The sequence below is a fragment of the Notothenia rossii genome (assembly GCF_949606895.1).
Source record: "Notothenia rossii genome assembly, chromosome: 8".
Classification (NCBI taxonomy): domain Eukaryota; kingdom Metazoa; phylum Chordata; class Actinopteri; order Perciformes; family Nototheniidae; genus Notothenia; species Notothenia rossii.
In genome coordinates this window covers 73,731,506-73,752,712 of record NC_136906.1, presented here as the reverse complement: position 1 = coordinate 73,752,712, position 21,207 = coordinate 73,731,506, and the positions used below count along the sequence as shown (strand labels likewise).

The following is a 21,207-nucleotide window of genomic DNA, read 5'->3' as shown; positions in this document are numbered from 1 at the left end:
TTTGGATGTGTTAGCTCAAACTTTTGCACTTGCAACAAAGAAAATAGGCCTTTACAATATTCAAAAGAAATAGGCAAAACTCAAATAAAACAACTTAGGTATTCTTTCTTTCTTGATAATGCTTATATAACTTAAAGGGTTCACATAATGTACAATTTGTGTGCTTTGTATGCATTTTTTAAATCCTCACTACAGACACACTTCTCTCTGGCCTTCTAGTCAGAGTTGAGCATGACACCTCACTACTCCCTGTGTTTTTGTTTTTTATATTTCTGTTGTAAATTATTGTGATTGTAGTAAAGTGTTTTTATTACATGTACAGCACTTTGGCTCCACCAAAAATCACTTTTAAATGTGCTTTCTAAATAAGATTTGATTTGATAGCCATTCAAGATGAACATAAACACTACGACACAAAGTGGCTGTCGGTCATTCTGACCCTCAAACCTTTGCACAGCAGATCTTCTGTATGTGTATAGACGATGTTGTAAACTCTCTAATATTGCTTATAGATGCTAAAAATTGTAACTTACGGTAAAGAGTTATTATTCAGAGAAACAAAAAGCAGAGAAAAAGAGAACTGAGGCTAGGGTTTAGGCTTCACATGGCATGCTTCTTCAAAATACATATCACAAATAATGTATATTTTCTCTTGTATATATTTTTTACTTTAATTGTTATTACATAGTACAGGTAAAAGTAACGAAACGGTTTCTCTGCATTTGACCCATCCTAGTGTTAGGAGCAGTGGGCTGCCATTATTATGTACGCCCGGGGAGGCAGTGTAGGGAACGGTACTTTGCTCAGGGACACCTCGGTAGCACTTGGTCTAGCCGGGACTTGAACTGGTGACCTTCCAGTTGCCAAACCAAGTCAATATGGACTTTGCCACCACCGCGATTTATTTTTATGTTTATACTGCTTGTGATTTAACTAAACTGACGTCTTTTTTGCAGCAAATCGCTTAAATATGTTTCATTTTTTTAATGACACACCTCACTCTCCTGCTTTGATGCCAAGTCTCATCTCTCCACATCCTCCCTGCTGTGTGCAGAACATTACCTCCACAGGATTTCTCATATCTGTTTTGCACCCATACAAAGAAACTCGTAAGAAACCAGAGAGTTTAATAAATGTGTGTCTCGACTGCATGCTGCTCTGAAGGTGTGAATTGCACACCTGTTCTTGGAGGTCAGTTTGGAGAAAATAGGAGATTCCCCAGACACAAACACTCACTCCTGCATGAAGATAACAACTGAAACGTTTGTTCCCAGCTGTATGTGATTGCTACATGGTGGGCCAGAGCTTCCTCTACGCTTCTCTCTGATACTGGATCCTTGTGTGAAGGTAATTCTTATTTTGTGAGACAGAAATGACAAACACAAACTACTAGGTTGAACAGAGGTGCCATCTAGTGCCACAATGGATTTCTGCAGCTTAGTAATACCTCAGGATAATCTCATTTAGAGTGAAAACGCTTATTTACAACACATTTAACTCGACAATATGTGTTTTAGGAGATCAAAATGTGTTTTTTGACGGACACAATGTCGGTCTGTAGGCCTGAATTATTTGTTTAATATAATGTTAAGCATCCCACCAAATGCATGATTTGTTTTTTACTGTGTGCTTCTGTGAATGTATCAGTTACATTATCCAACTTTGAATGTGGCAATGTGTTTCCAATGTGGACATTTCTCAAGAAGAAGATGCTGTGAATATTTCCAAAAACTCTTTGAATGCTTTCCGCTTGACATGTTTTCAAGCAACTACAATGAGTCATGTAGAAGAGGAGAATATCTAGATTGGTATCTGTGTACTGTAAGTGTTGTTTCAGACAAAGCAGGATCTACATTTGAAGTCTTTATGGCGGCCCCAAGAGGCTGCATTTTCCATTACACACTCAATAGAATAGTTTAATGGAAGAAACATACATATATTTGGCTTCTGCTGCAGGCTAACCAATAGAGATGCCTATTTTTGGGGCTTTCAGATGAGAAAGGATTCACTCAAAGTGGCCATTAGCTGCCAAAAACCGCCTCAGATTTTGTCAGAAGGAGAGCATTAAAAGACCCAAATGGATGATTATCATCAGGCTTGTTGGCGACAGCATTCTGGCAAGCCATCAGATTAGCGTTTGCCAAGTACAAACTCTACACATGATTACAAATTACGTTCACAGATTGTTACTCTAAAGCTCGTGCCAAGGTTCCTGATAGCTTTGAATCATTTGCTGATCTATGCGAAAACCCTGTTCAGTAGAGAATAACTGAAAGAGGAAACTCCTGTAACTCGGTGGCAGAGAAGCTCCTACTCGATGCCTTTGACTTCTGGCGCACATTTATAATGAAAATAAATCCAAGAAACACAGCCTTTGAGACACTGCTGTTTAAGACGATTCATGATGGATCTACTGAGTGGGGAAAACGGCACCGACTGCTTTGTGTTTTACTGTTGATATATCAGCACGAGGAGGCGACAAGTGTTAAAGAGTTACATATGTAAATAAGTCTCTTATCACAGTGACTAAAAACCCTGGGTTTGCGACTTCCAATGCAGCCATGCAATAAAGATGAATTGGAGTAAACTCACTGTTGAACTAACACATCAACAGCATCACTCTTAAAGCATGCAGTTTAAAAAAAAAAAAAAAACCTCAACAGAATTTCTCTCATATAGAATCCAAATCTTATCTCCATCAAGTTATCCCGATATTCAAAATGGTACATTATGTGGATTTATATGATATTATTGTTAATTTATATATTAATGATTACACAAATATCACTTTAAAAAATATTGTATTTAAACAAAAGGTACAGTAAGTCCTATCTTAATCGTCTGTTTGACAAACTGTATTACTCTAAAAATCACATGGTCACATACTCCAGTCATACAATGCAAAATATGAGGTGTGGCTGCACTTTATGGCAACCATTTTTTATTTTATATCCAAGCCAAGAAATCATATTAACTTGCAAGGAACATTACCGTTAATGTTAATGTCGGACTGCTTGCATTTTCAAATGTTAACATGGTTTCAGTGACAAATTTGCATCTGAAACTACATTAAGCCCAGACAAGGCAGAAAATGCTCCACCCTTAATCTAATGGTATATCTGATGGTGCCCCCCTTGCCCTCCCTTTCATAAGTCATGCACTGACAACAATAGCAAAATGTCTAATGGTGACTGCGCACTGGGGCCCTTGTTGTCTGCAACATGCTGGAAGGGGACAAAAGTAGGGCATTTGAATGGTTTAACAGGCCGTCCCTGTGAGGACATAGGGGGGAGGGGAGGGAGGTTTGTGCCTGGACTGATCAGCCTCTCGAGCTCTAATGACAGCCCAGTTCTTCACATACCTGATTTGACTACTTTTTGCCCTGGCCACAGACAGCTAATCAATGTCTGAGCTCCAAACAGCCTGAGTGATATGGACTAAAATGGCACTAAAACACTTCATAACTCAGCTCAGGCCTCAGGGGTAATAGCATTGAGGGTGTGGCAAGAAACAGGAAGATGAAAAATATTCTCGGTTTCTAAGAGCTCTGCCTCATTATCATATTATTCTGTTACATTACCCGTCCCTGGAGATAATTTAAATGCGACTGTAGAGCACAAATATAGCTGGATGCTTCCTCGCTGTCACCCATGAAGGAGCAGAGGCTTCACTGCAGCGGATGCATTATTAATATAAGGCCTTACTGTGTTGCCATCCTTTACATGGCCTATACTGTCACGCCCCGTGTTTCTGGGTGACCCTGTTTGGCTCGGCTGCTGCGGGACATACTGAATAAAATGGTAGATGGGGTGTACAATTGGAAGGAGGACTACATTTAGAGGTAAGACATAAACAGGGGGCGATCCAGGCCAGGAAGAGATGGTATAGGAACAAGGCAAGTGCAAGCCTTGTTTCAGCACGGAGAGAGCATGGTGTCGCCTGCAGCTGCCATGGCCTCTTGACCTGCTGGGGGGAACGCTCCCAGCTTGTTTTTTTTACACATTAACTGATCCACTGTTGCAGCGCAACATAATCCACAGTGTAAGCTCCTTATCTACAGCAGTTTTGAGAAAAAGGAAGCACCAGAGCAGATTATTTGCAATTTGTCCCGAGACCGGAGATACTAACACATTTTCTCACTCCACCATTATATACAAATAATATTTCGTTTCTGGAAAGGTGTGCATTATAATGGGTATGTCAGACACGTATGTGATAGATCTCTTGATGAAGTGTCTGACCAATGAAATAAAAAATTATAAGAAATCTAAATAGCTCCTTGCTGTTTTTTTCCCACACAGGGTAAAGACCAAATATGTTTAGTCTCCTGTCAAAAGCTGTCAAGATACATATTTAGCTGGAACTTAATGTTTTTTTGCCATTTTGCTTGGAAAATGACTACAAATGATTTATCGATTAAAAAATATTTGCCAATTAATTTTTTTTTTTTTTATCTTTCACAAAGCGTTTCACTTAAACAAATAATAGTACAGCAATAAAAAATCATGAATTTAGACCGGAATGAATAAATGTTAAGGAAAAAGATAAAGAAAGACAACAACTATATAAATAAATAGGGCAGAAGTCTGTTTGTGTTTCCTGCTATCCACGTGTCTGAGCCATGGCCTTATTTAGCTCCCCTGACATACAAATATGTCTCCAACTCCAACTCCCATAATGCTTCTCAATGGAAAGGAGGTTGTGACGTCGCAAGCGAGCCAAACGACTCCTGGATATTGTAGTTTACTGACAAACAAAACTTTCTATTTTAAAAATATTTAAAGAACTTATCGATATTTTTGAAACATCATAAACACAAACAGCTATGTTTTCTTGAATACGTCTACATTCAATGCTGTAATACAGTCCGTTTGTTGATGATACGCGAAAAAACGGATTTAATGACTTCATTTCCCACACGCCCCTGCGATGTCGCGCATGCTTGCTTTTTAGTGACGTCTCTGTGTAGTCACGTGGAGACGGTAGTACACCTCGGATCTGTCCAAACAGAACGTGAGCGTTTAGCAGTCTGTCTGAGCGCCGCTCGGTGCTAAACTGATTCATGTTGTTTTTTTAGCCACACGTCCCTTTAAACTAGACTATTTCATCGAATAATGAGTGATAACGATGATATCGAAGTCGATAGTGACGTGAGTATTACTACTTTCAGCTTTTTAAAGATGTTATTTTGACGATTTAGCTAACCTAGCTGCTCAAGCTAACATTAGCATGTTAGCTTCTCTATCTTGGTTAACTGTGTTTAATTTGTCGGGATTCTTCTTATATGATACGCTACACTAGCCCTTGTTGCCTCAAAGCTTTATAAACCTGCTATTTTTTTTACTTTCTATTAACTTAAGCACTGCAGTACGATTCGCTCAACAATTATGGCTACAATTGTACTTTTTGTTCTGTCTCTTTGCAGGAAGACTCACCGAGATATCACTGTGTGGTGCGTAATGCTGGGGGGGATTTTGTCCAAATGTGGAGTAATGTGTCACTGCTGTTGCAAAGTTGAATTGTCCATCCCATTCTGCTTATTTCTTTTGGTATTTAATGGTTTGGTGGGGTTATATGGTTGAGGTTGAAATAGCTTGAATGATCTGCTGCTTTCTGCCAACATTAGGTTTAAATTCAAATATATGCACAGCAATTTTCTGAAATGTTCTGCAGTATTAAACCATAGTGCATTGTATATTATGTTTATATATGTTCATAGGCATCAGTAGTGCATTGCAGGGGTATCCCCCATCATGTGTGTGCGGCCATAGGGAGACGGTGACACGACATCTATATATAGACCAAAGCTTTACCCTGTTGTTTGTATGTTAGGTTTTCCCCTTGGTTAATATAAAGCTTAGTTTTGCTCTGTTGCAGTCGGTTAGTCGCTCAGAATAGTTTTTCCCCGGCGGGTTTTACCTCTCGCAACGGGGGTTCCGCTCGTGATCAGGTTTTTTCGCAAATTACACATCTAGGTCATCTCAGTAAAAAGAGAGACGCTTTTTCATGCATCCATGATGTTGCAGGGAGAAGGTGTAGAGAGGGGCTTGTTGCATGTGTGTGTGGTTGTGTGTGGTTGGAAGAGCCGCGCCTGTGCATCTCAGACTCGGACAGCCTTCGTGTCAGGAAGGGGTGCTGCGGGATGTTTTCCTGTGTTGCAGCCAGTGATTAGAGCCATCTTCTCTCTACAGGCCACTGAAGGGCTGGCAGCCTAAATGAATGACGTATAGCTGCATAGCATACGGCGAGAAAAACCCCCTCTGCACGACTCGGTTTGATGCATATGCTGCAAAACACGACGCTTTACCTCCAGTCAGATAACCAGAATGTAAAAGCCAAAAATAAATATAAAATGTTAGATTATGCATTAGTGATTTTTAAGATACTAATAGCTTTTTATTGGCTGTTACCCTCCACAAGACCTCAGTCCTCTTCTCTCCTTATCGTGGTTACTTTGACCTCCATTGCAGAGCCACACGAGAAACACAAACCTCAGCTCACTTTGTGTGTTTTTTATTTGATTATCGAAGCTATAATCATAAAATATGTATGTCCTGGTGGCTGTTTGTGTCCCTTATAGTCAGCCATTTGCGTCCTTCTACACATGCCTTGCCCTAAATGCATTACAATGGAGCCTACAGATCTGCATGTATACAAAAAGTATAAAATAGAGGAAATATGTAATTGTCAATGACAGCCAACCTAAACCTTCACTTGAGACTGTTAAGAAACTGTCAAATACATGAGTTGTAAATGAAATGGCAGCTATTGCGATTTCAATATTTCCCCTTTTCAAATCGCAGTTTTGATTTAAAGCAAAGTATCGTTCAGTATAGGATTAGAAATAAAATCTTTAAGGACGAATGAGTCCGACAGTTTGTCAACTATTTAGCCTATATACAACAATGTTGTGTCTCCTAGCCTTCATAGACATTGCCCTATTCCACGATCTGATTTGGTAAGCATTCAGAATATTAATTTTTCTCAGCAGTTGGGTGAACAAAACAGAAAAGCCCAAAATGTCCACATTTAATCGCCTGAGAGAGACATGTTTGAAACTAACAACTCCATTAACGGTCAATAATTAGAAACTTCATCATAGATTATTTTTCAGCAGATTTGTCGGATACTCTTTGCAGCTGTATTTGTCTTTCCAACATTATTATATGTGAGAAAGCTTTCCACGTATATTCACCCACACTGATAGAAGTGTAGGTTTCCATTCAGCGAGACAGTCATCTGTAGCCGGAGAGCGGCACCCATCGCTCTTTTTCTAAACACCTGCAGCTTTTATGTTATGTGTCATGGTCAGGTATGAATAGAGCGGAGAGAGACGCTCAGCCGGCGCGTCGTCTCTCCGGCAGTCTGCCAAAGGGATAGGTTATATGATGAACTGATAATGGCTGCACTCAGGTAATTGGACACCTGTTTTTCCTGATGCCCGATGTGCTTAACAACACGGATAGCTCATAATATCATCATGTAGCCGACAGGGCACCTGAACATGTCTGCTGAAGTTATCAAGCTAGTGTGATATCAGTGGACATTCACAGGCTATTATTGGCTCTTGTGATTTACATGTAGCCCAGTTTGTCACTGCCACCAAATTAGATGTTCATATTGCTCTCACGTAATAGACAACAGCACTCACAAGAAGTCATGTGAGGTTGGAATTTGTAGAGAATATCAGAAAGCTAGGTTTTGGGAGACAACAAAATATACTGTATCACACATGTTGTTTATACTGTTGTATCTGTAACTCAAGTGTATTAGAGGTGTTTTATATAATCGCACACGCATCTTCAAATCAATAGGAAGGATTTCTTTATGGCAATAATACATAATTTATAAATGTTCCATTATTCAGAACCTTCAAATATTAAGTATTTACCAAGCTGGATTAGCCAAAAACAAGGAAACCCGTCTGGTTAATGATTGATCCAAATGATGATTTACTTTTTCAAAACATCATCTTGTATTTGCATAGGAAATTGGATAAACCATAATCTGAAATGACAACTCATTGTGGGTGGAAGTCCACTTAAATCCTGATGCCTCGTGATCCATTTAGTCATAGGAGACTGCCTTAACATCAGACACACCTATCTAATGAGTGTAATTTGGTACGTGAAGCACATCCTCTGTCCTCTTGCCTCCAATGTGTATTTTGTGTACAGAGATGGCCCACTTCTGCTGTAATACTCTGTTGTGAGAATTCTGTTAAAATGTGAAATTGCTTTTTCCTGGTAGGATCATTTTTAGTGAAGCCTTTTTATAGAGTGTGTTCACATGAAATCAGCCCGGGCACTTAATGTCCGTAATTGCTTTGTAATTGTATTTGGAGCAGCTCCAGAGAGCAGAGCTTGAATACATTTCTGGATCTTAATTACCTTCCTAGAGTAATGATATAATGGACCTTGCACTACGAAAGAAAATTCAACACTTAAGATTCAAGGCCTTATTGTCACAAAAGCTAAAGTGTAGTTTTGGCAGTGAAGCTCTTAAGTCCCATGTTTCACATACATATATATATGACATAAAAGTATACAAATAATGCTACATAACTAGAAATAAAATAGTGCCAGAGATTGTAAAAAAGGGACCAATGTGCCAGTAAATGCCGAAATAAATAACATAAGCTTAAAACTGAATTTAAATACTGAGCATTACGTCACAAACCTCTTAAGTGTTTTGAAGATTGAAGATTCAACTTATGAGGTAGTACAGGTACTATGTAACGAAACGGTTTCTCTGTGCTGCCATTTTGAACGGCGCCCAGGGAGCAGTGTATGGAACGGGGCCTTGCTCAGGGACACCTCGGTAGCACTAGGTCTTGCCGGGACTTGAATTGGTGACCTTTTGAACTATGGACTTCGCCACCACCGCCCCGAGTGGTTTGAGAGTATTGTACTATAAAAATAATGCTAGAAGAAACAAAACTAGAAATAAAATAGTGCCAGAGAATGTGAAAAGTGACCGATGTTAAATAAATAAACTTTACAGAAGTAAAATAAATAACAAGCTTAAAACCGAATGTTCATTTAAATAATGAGTTTAAAAAAGGCTCAGTTTTAATGGGATGCTCACAAACCTCTTAAGTGTTTTGCGAGTATTTTACGTTAACTATTGTTCTCAATACAACTTGAACATGTTAAAATTAAATGCTAAAGAAAAAAACAAAGCAAATGATCGGAAAAAGATAAGTAAAAAGGGGATAAAACTGAAGCATTATCTTTAAAAAGGGGTGGTGTAATGAATGTCTCCAACCCTACTGCGACTCAGGACTTCAGCCACGTGTACTTTCTGTTCACTTTAATCACAAAGACTGACAGACTTGTAATTGCACATGCCATCGATACCAGTCATGTGTTTGTTTGTGCCAGCGTTAAACGGAGGGAGTGGAGTCTGTGATACGAGGAAGAGGAGGCGGCACGTGCTCCTCAAGGATTTGTTTCTCCTCGCTGGTTTGTGACTCTTGTGCAACAGGAGCAGCTGTCGGCGTGCCAGCCGGAGTAATCTCAAGGCGGAGTGATATGCAGTGAATTCTGATCAACTGGTTTTTATTACGGTTTCAGTTTCATCGTGGTTTTAGTGTTTCAAATTGCAATTTTGGTACAGGCCTGCTCAATTGACATACATTTGATCAAAATCGCAATATTTGAGTCGCCGAAAGCAAAATATTTGTAAAAGACTACATTTGTGTTTTTAAATGTGGAGCTGTAAAGATATACTGGCTTACAAATCATATTCTACTGGTTTATTAGATTAGGTAGAGCTTTACTGTCTCCCATAGGAAAAATGTGTCTTGGGCATCGAGATAATAAACATAACACATGCAGGACAATCAGTCATAGATACAGAACAGAGATCACATGGCAAAGAAACAAACGAGAAACACACAGGTACAGAACTTTCCCTACCTATGCATAGTGTCCGTCAAATTGCACATATCCCTATTGTATCCATACCTATTTACACATATTGCACTTTCCCTATTTAACCTTCTCGATTGCACAAACTACACTGTAAATATTTATTGAAGTTATTAAAACCGATTTGGTCACATGTCTCAATTGGTCTGGTATTTAGTCTGATTGTTAACCTTGAAGGACTTCCTGTTTCCAAGAATCACTTAAAAGTGTTTTTGTTACAGACGCTGAGTCACACTTCACACATTGTCCCTCCCAGAAATCATCCGACGCCCCGAAGGCTTGTCTTAACCTGCGCGTTGCCTCACTTGTGGGCTACTTAGTTTTTGTTTGTGGTGATCCTCGGACAAAATGAGTCAGATGATTTAGAGGACCGCTCACGTGACTCCTACCTTCTCTCCAAAGTTCCTGAGGCGATGTCGTGTTTCCACCACGCGTCGTTTCATTCGCTAATAGTTAAACGGCCTTGCTTTGTTGGAGGTGTATGACGCGAGATGATCAGTGTTGATTGGGTGCAGGACTTAATGTCTCAGCCTTGTGACGGGGTGGATTAGAACAGCATCAGATGTGATTTGGCATTTTCAAAACAGGTCGACCTACAGCAAACTGCCTGCCTCTCGTCATGTGATCATGGCAGCCATCTTGTGTCTTTACTGTACAATTAGAAAACAAATGTGTGGTGGAAATGTGGGGCCTTCTAGATGCTCATATTATAACCTCTACATCAGGGGTGTCAAACTCATGGCCCGGGGGCCAAATCCGGCCCGCGACTTCATTTTCTGTGGCCCCACAAGAGCTTGCAAAGAATATAATATGTTTATTTTACGGTTACATGCCGATTTACAGAAGCACGTTTCCCATAAACTACATGTCCCACAATGCATCTCAAATTTTGACTTTTTCCCTCAGAATTTGACTTTTTTTGTCAAAATATGCCTTTTTTTCTTAAAATTAGCCTTTTTCTCAAAAATTACTTTTTTTTCTTCAAAATGTCACTTCTTTTTTTTTGTTTTTCAAGAATTGGGCTTTTCTTTTAAAATCATATTGTGACATTCTCACTGAGGAACCTTGCAATTATTTGCCCTAGACTTCTGCTTTCAGACGTAGCTAATTATTACCCTATCCGATAATAATCCAATGCAGAGGCAATAATGTAATATAATACATTATTTTATAACTATTCAATATTTCAATGTATTTTTATATAGTCTTAAAGTTCCAACCGGCCCTTTGAGTGCAACCATAATGCTGATGTGGCCCGTGATGAAATTGAGTTTGACCCCCCTGCTCTACATGTTACTGGAGATGCATTTTGATTAGGTTAGATATTTAATTTGGCAAAAGTAGTTAATGGGATAATAAGCTTGAAATGATATGCTTAACATTTGGCACGGTCCAGTGAGGTGTAATGATGAAAGCAGAGTAATGTAGGTAGGAATAGGAAGTGCCTATAAATCTCCCAAATGCTTATTACATTACAACCACAAAATGCTCCAAAATAGAACTACTAAAAATACTGTGATCGGCTCTGAAACAAGTCATAAGTCTAGATGTCATGGAGTCTTTGTGATGTTTAATTCATTCGCTGCGGTCCTCCTCAGCTCATATGAAAGGTTTCTTGACTTTGGCCCGGTCATGAATTTGAACGGCCTCTCCTGTGTGCTCCTGCAGAGTGGGTGGGACAGAAATACATTGTGGGAAGGGGGGTTTAGGCATGAGCGTAGGAAGCATCCTCAATGTGGGTGGGACAATTTGACAGGGGGTGGGGGACCTCACCTCCTCTAGGGGGGTCCGGGGGGTCATGCTGCACTTTGAGAGCAACATTAGGGACTAAATCTACGGATACGTCTCAAAAACACCCATTTGAAACAACTGTAAACAGATTGACTTTACTTTATGCATATTTTACAAATCACTCCCCTTTTAACATATATTTTTGTGTTACTGTCCTCTAGTATTAGTTGGAATTATTTCATACCTGTTATTCTCTTGTTTTTATAACTATAATGATCATATAAAAGTGGGCCTTGGAAATACTTATTTACATAAATGATTACCCAACCGTTTGAGACCCACTACTTAGACTAAAGTGAACTAACCAGAGTCCTGCACGGGTCTGATTTTCAAGGCCCGCACCCGCGACGTGCAATACCGAACCCGCCCCGCTACCCGCACATATTGCCAATTAGTTCCGCAACCCGACCTGTCGGCACAAGATACCCGACCCGAACCCGCATATCCTATGAGCAGTGAAAACATGCAATTATTAACACGAAGTTGCATATTTGTCTCAAAAAGCGTGGGATGTTGGTTCTTTTCTGCATCTAGGAGGACACCATAAGCCTCCCAGACGTTGGATTTCGCTCTTGAGGAAGTGTTATTGAAAATTCTGTATTCTCCGCTAGAGAGCTTCACCTCAGCCATTTTGAATGTGGCGCGCTCAGCAGCAGATTGATGCGGTGCAGAGGTTATGATTATGGCTAACTAAAGACACAGCTACACAAGAGACGCAGCCTGTGTACGGCTCTGAGAATCTGCCTTGGTGCAAAGTAGCAGTGAAAACATGGCACGGAGTTTCATTGATTTGGGAATTCTCACAATAAGCAAGTAGAATGGATTTGATAGTGAAGTGGATAGACCGATTCATGGACTTTCCGCATAGTAAAAGTGGGGGGGGGTCTAAACTAATCATTTTAAAAGGTGGGGGGGGGGGACTTGTCCCACCCTCATATAATGGCTGCGACGCCCATGGGTTTAGGTCACTTTGGAGGTTGTTGGGCTATACAGGGGCTCAGGAGGGGGCCACAAGACAAAAGGCTACATTATACTGAGACCTTTAGTGATGGAAATGAAACTGGTAATAATGACTTTTTGTTTATGTGAGGCTTCTCGTAGGAAGTGGATGCAGATAATCATGTGACAGAAAATGACTTTTGAGATTATTGATGAGTATATACCGTTTGGTTCTGGTTCTCTTCTAGATCTCTTGGTAGGATATCCCAAAGAGTCTGACCGGTTTTAGGGACGCTTGGTGCTCATACCGTCATGCAAAGGGACACAGGACTAGGTCTTTTATTCCACTAGTATTCACTCATCACATGTAGTTTGAGCTTTTTCTAGATGCAACAACAGCAGCTACTAACGCTAACACACATGTTTTGCACGGTTAGTCTGACAACACCAGCAGATGTGTAGACCTTACCTTTGGGCATTTATAGTATTCAGTTCTAGATTAATTGTAAAAAATATAAATATCTGACACTAGCTAATTATATCATATCTATATTAGCATGGCTGTAATGATTACTACTCCACTGTATAAAGACAATTGCACCATTACAGTGGTGTTGTTGTGAAGGCAGCACAGACCCCCCCCCCCCACCACACTGTGGCTCTGCTGCCGGTCTAAAGGCCGTGTGACTCTTGTCGTTGCAGGCAGACAAAAGGGCACACCACAATGCTCTGGAGCGCAAACGTAGAGATCACATCAAAGACAGCTTTCACAGCCTCCGGGACTCAGTGCCCGCCCTGCAGGGAGAGAAGGTTGGTAAAGCTCAGCCTGCCAGTCCTCCAGGCACACGATGTTCAGGCTCCCATGTAAGACTCTTTTTTGAAACTTTTGACATGTTTGAAAGGTGAAGTATGTTGAGTGAATTAACCTGCAAATCATATCAATGCTTTTCTGTCATGTGACTGAACATTTTCTTTCAAATGTGCAGGGATGATTAGTCAAAGTCTAATCTGAATACCTTTGTCTGTCCCACAGAGGGAACTTTACAGCAAGTAAAGAGCCTGAGATATTGATATTATTTAAGAAGCAGGTCTTTTAAAATATTTAAGATAAAAGCAGAAATGACACAATTTTACAAAATCCAGTGACAGTTATGAGATAGCAGCCAGGTAAGTATTAAAGGTGGAAGTATATACCCGACAGATTTATTACAGAGAAGTCAAAGTCAACCGTATTATCAATATCTGTGTGTGGTTCAAACGGGGCGACCAAAGGGCAGTTTCTAACAGTCCCAAAGAATAAAATATTTATAAAATATATATACAAACATAAACAACAAATATATAAAATAAAAGGCACAACAATAAATATATAAGAATAGCAGTCTGGTAGACTCAAACTAATGGATATATGACAAAAGTACAAATAAATGCAAGCAGTGCAATAACGGCTACCTCCTTTCATAACGTGCGCCAGTGGAGGAAAATAGTTTCTAACCCAAAATGCCGTTTCTAACTGTCCAAACAAAAACATACGTATCCATTAATACACCAAATAAAAGATAATAAGAAAGGCACAAATAAATACAGTACAAATAAATACAAGCAGTGCAATAACTGCTAACTACTTTTCTAACGTGCGCCAGTGGAGGAAAATAGTTCTAGGGACTGGAGGAGGGCAGATGGCGGCTGAGAGCAGCTTGGCAGCGAGGCAGGAGAAATACTTGGACCAACGACAGGAAGTTATTATGAGGACATTTGTGTTGCTCTCTTCCTGTTTTGTCTCTGACATTGAGCTGGTTCAGTGACTGCGGGCACAGACTGGCTTATTTTCCTCTAACAGAGCAGCTAATGAATGACGCAGTGTGAAGGGGGGGGGGCGGCGTTATGAGATGACGTGAGAGATGTTTACCGATCATTTGTAAGAAGTGTTGGGTTACAGCTGCCTCAGTGCAACCCCCACTCTCTCTCTCTCTCTCTCTCTGTACTGCTGTTACAAATCTGCTTCAGGCCAGCATGCAGGGTTTTAATTCTTGAGAGAGGGAAACAAATATGAAGAGAATATTTTAGGGCTGGGTGCAAAACCTCAATATTTGACTCGACAGACGGAAATGACTGGATTCAGTTATTGAGTCAATCGGGTTGTGTGTGTATATATGCACAGTAGCTTCCGTGTAGATATGGAAATCTGAAGTTTCGAATCCAAATGTTGCCAGCCGAACATATATTTAGTTTGAGGAATGTCCTCGTCTCTTTTAGGAACTTGTTTGGTGGAGTGGTAAACCATGTGGCTGCACGTCTTGTGATCAGACGGACTCCACACTAACTCGCATTAAATACAATGTTTGTAGACTTTTGAGTTCTTAACCTCTAGATTTATTTACATATATTCATTTATTTTATCATCTGTATTTTACTTTAAGAGTGCTAGTTTGTTATACTAATCTAAAAATACAACCCGGCAGTCTTTAAATCCTCCATTTTATGTCAGTCAATGTAAATTAGTCAGTTATCATTATATCATCCAAAATGAGCATTGACAAAATAGCATACTCTTTTTTGGCTCAACACAAATAAATAGAAACATAATTAATATAGCTAGAGCTCAAACTACTAACATGGATTTGTTATTCAATTAGTCGGCAACTGTTTTGACCATTTCTTTATTATTAAATGCTCTTTTTAATTAACTAGACCCCCAAAACCCCCTTTCTTGTGGGACCTTTTCCGTTTTCCTGTGTCTTCATTGATATTAATATATGAAACTCTTGGCTTTGTGCTGTTGGTCCGACAAGACAAGCTACTAAAATATGTCAGCTTAGAAAATTACTATCAACAGTTAAACTATATTCTAGTCTTCATTAGCCCAAACCACTTCTACTAGAAAACAATCAAACAACTTATTATAAACAATTCCGTTTTGTATTTAAAAGTTGATGCCGTACTTCCTAAAGGACTACATGTATTTAATGATATCACAGGTGATGGACTATGTATGTTTAAGGAAACCAATGTTTGGTTTACAGAAACTTGCATAATTGTACATTTCTATAAAAAACGTTTAAATGATACAAACTGGGACAAACACCCTGACAGTAATGTGAGGGGGGGGGGGGGGGGTCACTCTGAGCTGCTCACAGGTGAACAGCAGTGCAGAACCACACCGGGCTAACCCACATTTCTTCCACAGGCTGCAGTAATGTAGGGCTGTGCAATTAATCGTATTTTAATCTCGATTACGAAACCAACGTAATTGAAATAATTGGATGTTTTCAAAGTAAATCGTTTTTAATAATCGTGATGTCAATTATTGAACAAAAAATAATCGTGATTATGATTTTTGCCATAATCGCACAGCCCTGCAGTAATGTGAAGAAAGCATGCGTATGAATGTCTCTGTGTACGAATGATGTGATAAAAAGTCTGTATTCCTGCGTCACTGCCTCCATCTCGTGTGTCACTAACAGCCGTCTGCCAAACAGGCGTCTCGGGCTCAAATCCTAGACAAAGCCACAGAGTACATCCAATACATGAGGCGAAAAAATCACACGCACCAGCAGGACATCGACGACCTGAAGAGGCAGAACGCTCTGCTGGAGCAGCAAGGTAACGACTACTGCCCCCCCGACACCGAGGGTACTGTACACACTCTATATCACACATATGAGATATTAAGCTTTTCTCTGTGGGGTGGATGTTATTCTTAAATTGGGATGGATTTCAATATCTTTCACTTTAATTATACTAATGCTTAAAGCAGGGGTGTCCAAACTACGGCCCGGGGGCTTGTACAGGTACAATGGAATATGGCCCTCAAATGAAACTTGCGCTTGTCTTATATTGTACTTATTAACTATCAATAATAAATAAACTATACATTTTTCTGTATGTGTCCCTGGGTGAAAAAGGTTTTGGACCCCCCTGGCTCAAAGTGACTAATTGTGATGGGGCTGCTTTATGGCCTTTCTCACACGATGTTCTTTTCAATGCAGGCGGTTCTTTTGTTACTGTGTTTAAGATTGCTCCATTGAAAGTGATTCCAGTTTGTTTTAAGTGCCATTTTAAGAGTTTTAAGCACATTTGTATTATTGGGATATTGCAATTCACCATTATTTTTGACCAGGACAATCGTGACATGACGTATTTGTATATTCTCCAGCTCCTACAGAACAGATCATTCATGTTTTTTCATTTACTTCAGTCGTGTAATGTGTCCCTGGCCTGCCTTCTTCTGTTCGCTCTGAGATCCTGCAGCTCCTGTTTTTCCTCCTCATGGTTTCCTCCTGTGTTTCCTCATGGTTTCCTTGTGTGTTTCCTCCTCATGGTTTCCTCCTGTGTTTTCTCCCGTGTTTCCTCCTGTGCTTCTTCCTGTGCTTCCTCCTGTGTTTCCTCCTGTGCTTCCTCCTGTGTTTCCTCCTCCTGTGTTTCCTCCTCATGTGTTTCCTCATGTGCTTCCTCATGTGTTTCCTCCTGTGTTTCCTCATGTGTTTCCTCCTGTGCTTCCTCATGTGTTTCCTCCTGTGTTTCCTCATGTGTTTCCTCATGTGTTTCCTCCTGTGCTTCCTCATGTGCTGCCTCATGTGTTTCCTCCTGTGCTTCTTCCTGTGCTTCCTCCTGTGTTTCCTCCTGTGCTTCCTCCTGTGCTTCCTCCTGTGTTTCCTCCTCCTGTGTTTCCTCCTCCTGTGTTTCCTCCTCATGTGTTTCCTCATGTGTTTCCTCCTGTGTTTCCTCATGTGTTTCCTCCTGTGCTTCCTCATGTGTTTCCTCCTGTGTTTCCTCATGTGTTTCCTCCTGTGTTTCCTCATGTGCTGCCTCATGTGTTTCCTCATGTGTTTCCTCCTGTGTTTCCTCATGTGCTTCCTCATGTTCTTCCTCATGTGTTTCCTCCTCATGGTTTCCTCCTGTGCTTCCTCCTGTGTTTCCTCCTCATGTGTTTCCTCATGTGTTTCCTCATGTGCTTCCTCATGTGTTTCCTCCTGTGTTTCCTCATGTGTTTCCTCCTGTGCTTCCTCATGTGCTGCCTCATGTGTTTCCTCCTGTGTTTCCTCCTGTGTTTCCTCATGTGTTTCCTCCTGTGTTTCCTCATGTGCTTCCTCATGTTCTTCCTCATGTGTTTCCTCCTGTGTTTCCTCCTCATGGTTTCCTCCTGTGCTTCCTCCTGTGTTTCCTCCTCCTGTGTTTCCTCCTCATGTGTTTCCTCATGTGCTTCCTCCTGTGTTTCCTCCTGTGCTTCCTCATGTGTTTCCTCCTGTGTTTCCTCCTGTGTTTCCTCCTGTGTTTCCTCCTGTGCTTCCTCATGTGTTTCCTCCTGTGTTTCCTCCTGTGTTTCCTCATGTGTTTCCTCATGTGTTTCCTCATGTGCTTCCTCATGTGCTTCCTCATGTGTTTCCTCCTGTGTTTCCTCCTCATGGTTTCCTCCTGTGTTTCCTCCTGTGTTTCCTCCTCATGGTTTCCTCCTGTGTTTCCTCCTGTGTTTCCTCCTCATGGTTTCCTCCTGTGTTTCCTCCTGTGTTTCCTCCTAAGTTTCCTCCTCATGGTTTCCTCATGGTTTCCTCCTGTGTTTCCTAATGTGTTTCCTCCTCATGGTTTCCTCCTGTGTTTCCTCCTCATGGTTTCCTCCTGTGTTTCCTCCTGTGTTTCCTCCTGTGTTTCCTCCTCATAGTTTCCTCATGGTTTCCTCCTGTGTTTCCTCCTCATGGTTTCCTCATGGTTTCCTCCTGTGTTTCCTCCTCATGGTTTCCTCCTGTGTTTCCTCCTGTGTTTCCTCCTCATGGTTTCCTCCTGTGTTTCCTCCTGTGTTTCCTCCTCATGGTTTCCTCCTGTGTTTCCTCATGTGTTTCCTCCTGTGTTTCCTCCTAAGTTTCCTCCTCATGGTTTCCTCCTGTGTTTCCTCCTGTGTTTCCTCATGTGTTTCCTCCTCATGGGTTCCTCCTGTGTTTCCTCCTGTGTTTCCTCATGTGTTTCCTCCTCATGGTTTCCTCTTGTGTTTCCTCCTCATGGTCTCCTCCTCATGGTTTCCTCCTGTGCTTCCTCCTCATGGTCTCCTCCTCTGTGTCTGCAGTGCGTGCTCTGGAGAAGGTGAAGGGCTCGGCTCAGCTCCAGGCCAGCTACTCCTCGTCTGACAGCAGCCTCTACACCAACCCCAAAGGCAGCGCCGTGTCCGCGTTCGACGGCGGCTCGGACTCCAGCTCCGAGTCGGAGGCCGAGGAGCCGCCCAACAGGAAGAAGCTGCGCGTGGAGGCCAGCTAGAGGGGGCGGAGCCATTCAAACATGGCGGTGCACAGAGGAGAGGAAGTGACGCCTTCAAAGCTCTCGAGGCTCATTCCCCCCCCCCCCCCCCCCCCCCCTCTGACCAACAACAAGCCTCCTTCCCCGTCCTCCTCCTCCCGTCTCCTCCATCATCTGTCGGTGGGCTCGCTCTGGAGACTCGTGACCCCGCTGACATCCTCACGCCGCAAGTATCTCTCCCTCCACCCGACCTCCAGGAGGCAGGGAGTCCTTCGGGTGGATGACGATTGCTTCAGTTCATGTAGAGAGCTTCAGGTTTCTCCCCCTCCCCTCTCCCCTCTTTAGGTCTCCCTTGATGGTATCCCCCCCCCCCCCCCCGCAACATCTACAATCCAACACCCAAAAAGAGGCAGCTTGGCTACTTAAGGACTTGATGCTTTCTTTGTACCCTCAATAAGCCCCCCCCCTCCCCGGGGTGTTTTTTTTTTTGGGCGGTTGAGGGGAGCACCTGGCGTACTCCAAGCACTGCTATATTATATATATTGTTTGTGTTTTCTTTGTTATTCTTGAAAAAAAAAAACAGTTTTAGAATTTACACACACACACACACACACACACACACACACACACACACACACACACACACACACACACACACACCTAGATGAATTGTCCCAGAGAAGTTTACCTTTTTAAAATAAAAAAATGAAAACATTTGTAGCTTACTTTTTTCCACTAAAGAATGTGAAGACGCTCTGAATCAGTGAGTGAAACCCCCCTCAGGCCCACCGGAGAGCAGAGGCTTTCTGCCTCACACCGTTAACACAAAATTAAAAAAAGAAAGAAAACATGACTCCTTTGTTGAAATTGATGTTTTGAAGGAGAATATTCCTAAACTTGTATCGTATCTTGTCCTTTAGCTTGAAGTAGTGAATGACTTTAGGTGGCTGAATACGTTAAGCATCTCGTTTTATATATTATAAAAAGCATTGATTGGATGTTTTCGAGTTCTAAAGTATGTTATGCATTTTGTAGTAATCTCACGAGTCATGGGGAAATGCCAATTTGTCACATGTAGTTTTCCTTAAGGGTTTGAAATAGATATTGAATGTCTAAAAGGTAGCTCCAGTCTTTTTGCAGTACAAGGGAGCGAATAAATTCCCTGTCGATGTGTTGTGCTTTACAAGGTAAAAAATCAATGTTGCTGAAACCCCCCCCCCCCCCCCCTCCCCCCCCCCAACCAAGGAAAAAAAGGAAGCCTTTTTTCTGTGTCTAGGAAACGTGTGTGTATGTATATTGTTTCCATTTGATTTCCAGTTAGGAGGGTATAATTAGTGTAAAAATAGGTTTGTTTGTCCGATTCCATTCCATGGAAATTACAAGTATGTTGTACATACTGCCAACAATTGTCTTGCAAGTTGAGGCCTACCTTTACTATGAGACTATAAAATAAACTATTTTATCCTTTATAATGCTCCATGTGGTTTTTAAAGGCGCCCTCTTCTGCTCATGTTCAGGTTCATATCTGTACTGTGTTTCTTTGTGACATGTCTATGTGCTTTAAAGTTCAAAAAGCTCTTTATTTTTCTCTTACCTCATTCACACCAACGCAACTCCGGTTCAAGCTCCGTGCTAGAGCTTTTCAGGTTCAGAACCGGTTCTTCGGTTTAGCTCCGGCTCTTTTCACACTGCCCAGAGTCCGACTGGTGCTGCGTCATCGTTTGCGTCATGACGTAACCGTTTGCGTGCCTGCTTCAAAAAGCCAAACCGCGCGGAAACCCCTCACAGCTGACACCGACAACAACAACAATGGCCGATTGTGCTCCAGCTTCCTCTGTACCTCTTCAGAAGACCAGATTCCCAGTAGGTAGCTGGTCTCTTCAGTGGACCACTGCTGCTTGTTAAGTTTCTCCATCGTTGTGTACAAACTGGATAAAACGCCTCACACCAACGGTGTTTCAGGGCCGGTTCGGAGCTGGAGCTTGAAAAGCACCGGGTTTTCCTCTTCACACCGCAGCGGGGCAGCCTCTTAGCTCCGGAATCCGGTTCATTTCAAGCACCAACATTTTTTCCGGCTAGAGCAAAAGCACCACATACGTCACGCTTACGTCGAGGCGGGGGCAGGGGCAGGGGCGGGATCAACTCCTGAACAACAACAAAAAGCCGGCGTTTTATCCAGTTTGTACACAACGATGGAGAAACTTAACAAGCAGCAGTGGTCCACTGAAGAGACCAGCTACCTACTGGGAATCTGGTCTTCTGAAGAGGTACAGAGGAAGCTGGAGCACAATCGGCCATTGTTGTTGTCGGTGTGAGCTGT

At 41.6% G+C, this 21,207-nt stretch overlaps 1 protein-coding gene across 4 annotated transcripts; it reads left to right on the top strand.

Moving 5' to 3' along the window:
- The first annotated feature begins 4,974 nt into the window (after positions 1–4,974).
- Positions 4,975–20,120, top strand: max (myc associated factor X). Of its 4 annotated transcripts, none has more exons than XM_079646678.1 (5): positions 4,975–5,150; positions 5,426–5,452; positions 13,365–13,526; positions 16,142–16,295; positions 18,721–20,120. In XM_079646678.1, exons 1-5 carry the CDS (start codon positions 5,115–5,117, stop codon positions 18,906–18,908), a joined length of 567 nt encoding a protein of 188 aa, XP_079502804.1. In that variant the 5' UTR covers positions 4,975–5,114; the 3' UTR covers positions 18,909–20,120. The 4 variants fall into 4 exon arrangements, with proteins under 4 accessions (XP_079502804.1, XP_079502805.1, XP_079502807.1 ...); XM_079646680.1 differs by having other exon boundaries at positions 4,980–5,150; positions 16,142–16,265; XM_079646679.1 differs by lacking the exon at positions 5,426–5,452.
- Positions 20,121–21,207: the final 1,087 nt, after the last annotated feature.

What these genes read in the sequence shown, in the direction of transcription:
- max (XM_079646678.1), top strand. Translation starts at nt 5,115, where the DNA reads ATGAGTGATAACGATGATATCGAAGTCGATAGTGAC. An exon ending in ATATCGAAGTCGATAGTGAC is followed by an intron (nt 5,151 to 5,425) that starts GTGAGTATTACT and finishes GTCTCTTTGCAG; the next exon opens with GAAGACTCACCGAGATATCA. An exon ending in CACCGAGATATCACTGTGTG is followed by an intron (nt 5,453 to 13,364) that starts GTGCGTAATGCT and finishes TTGTCGTTGCAG; the next exon opens with GCAGACAAAAGGGCACACCA.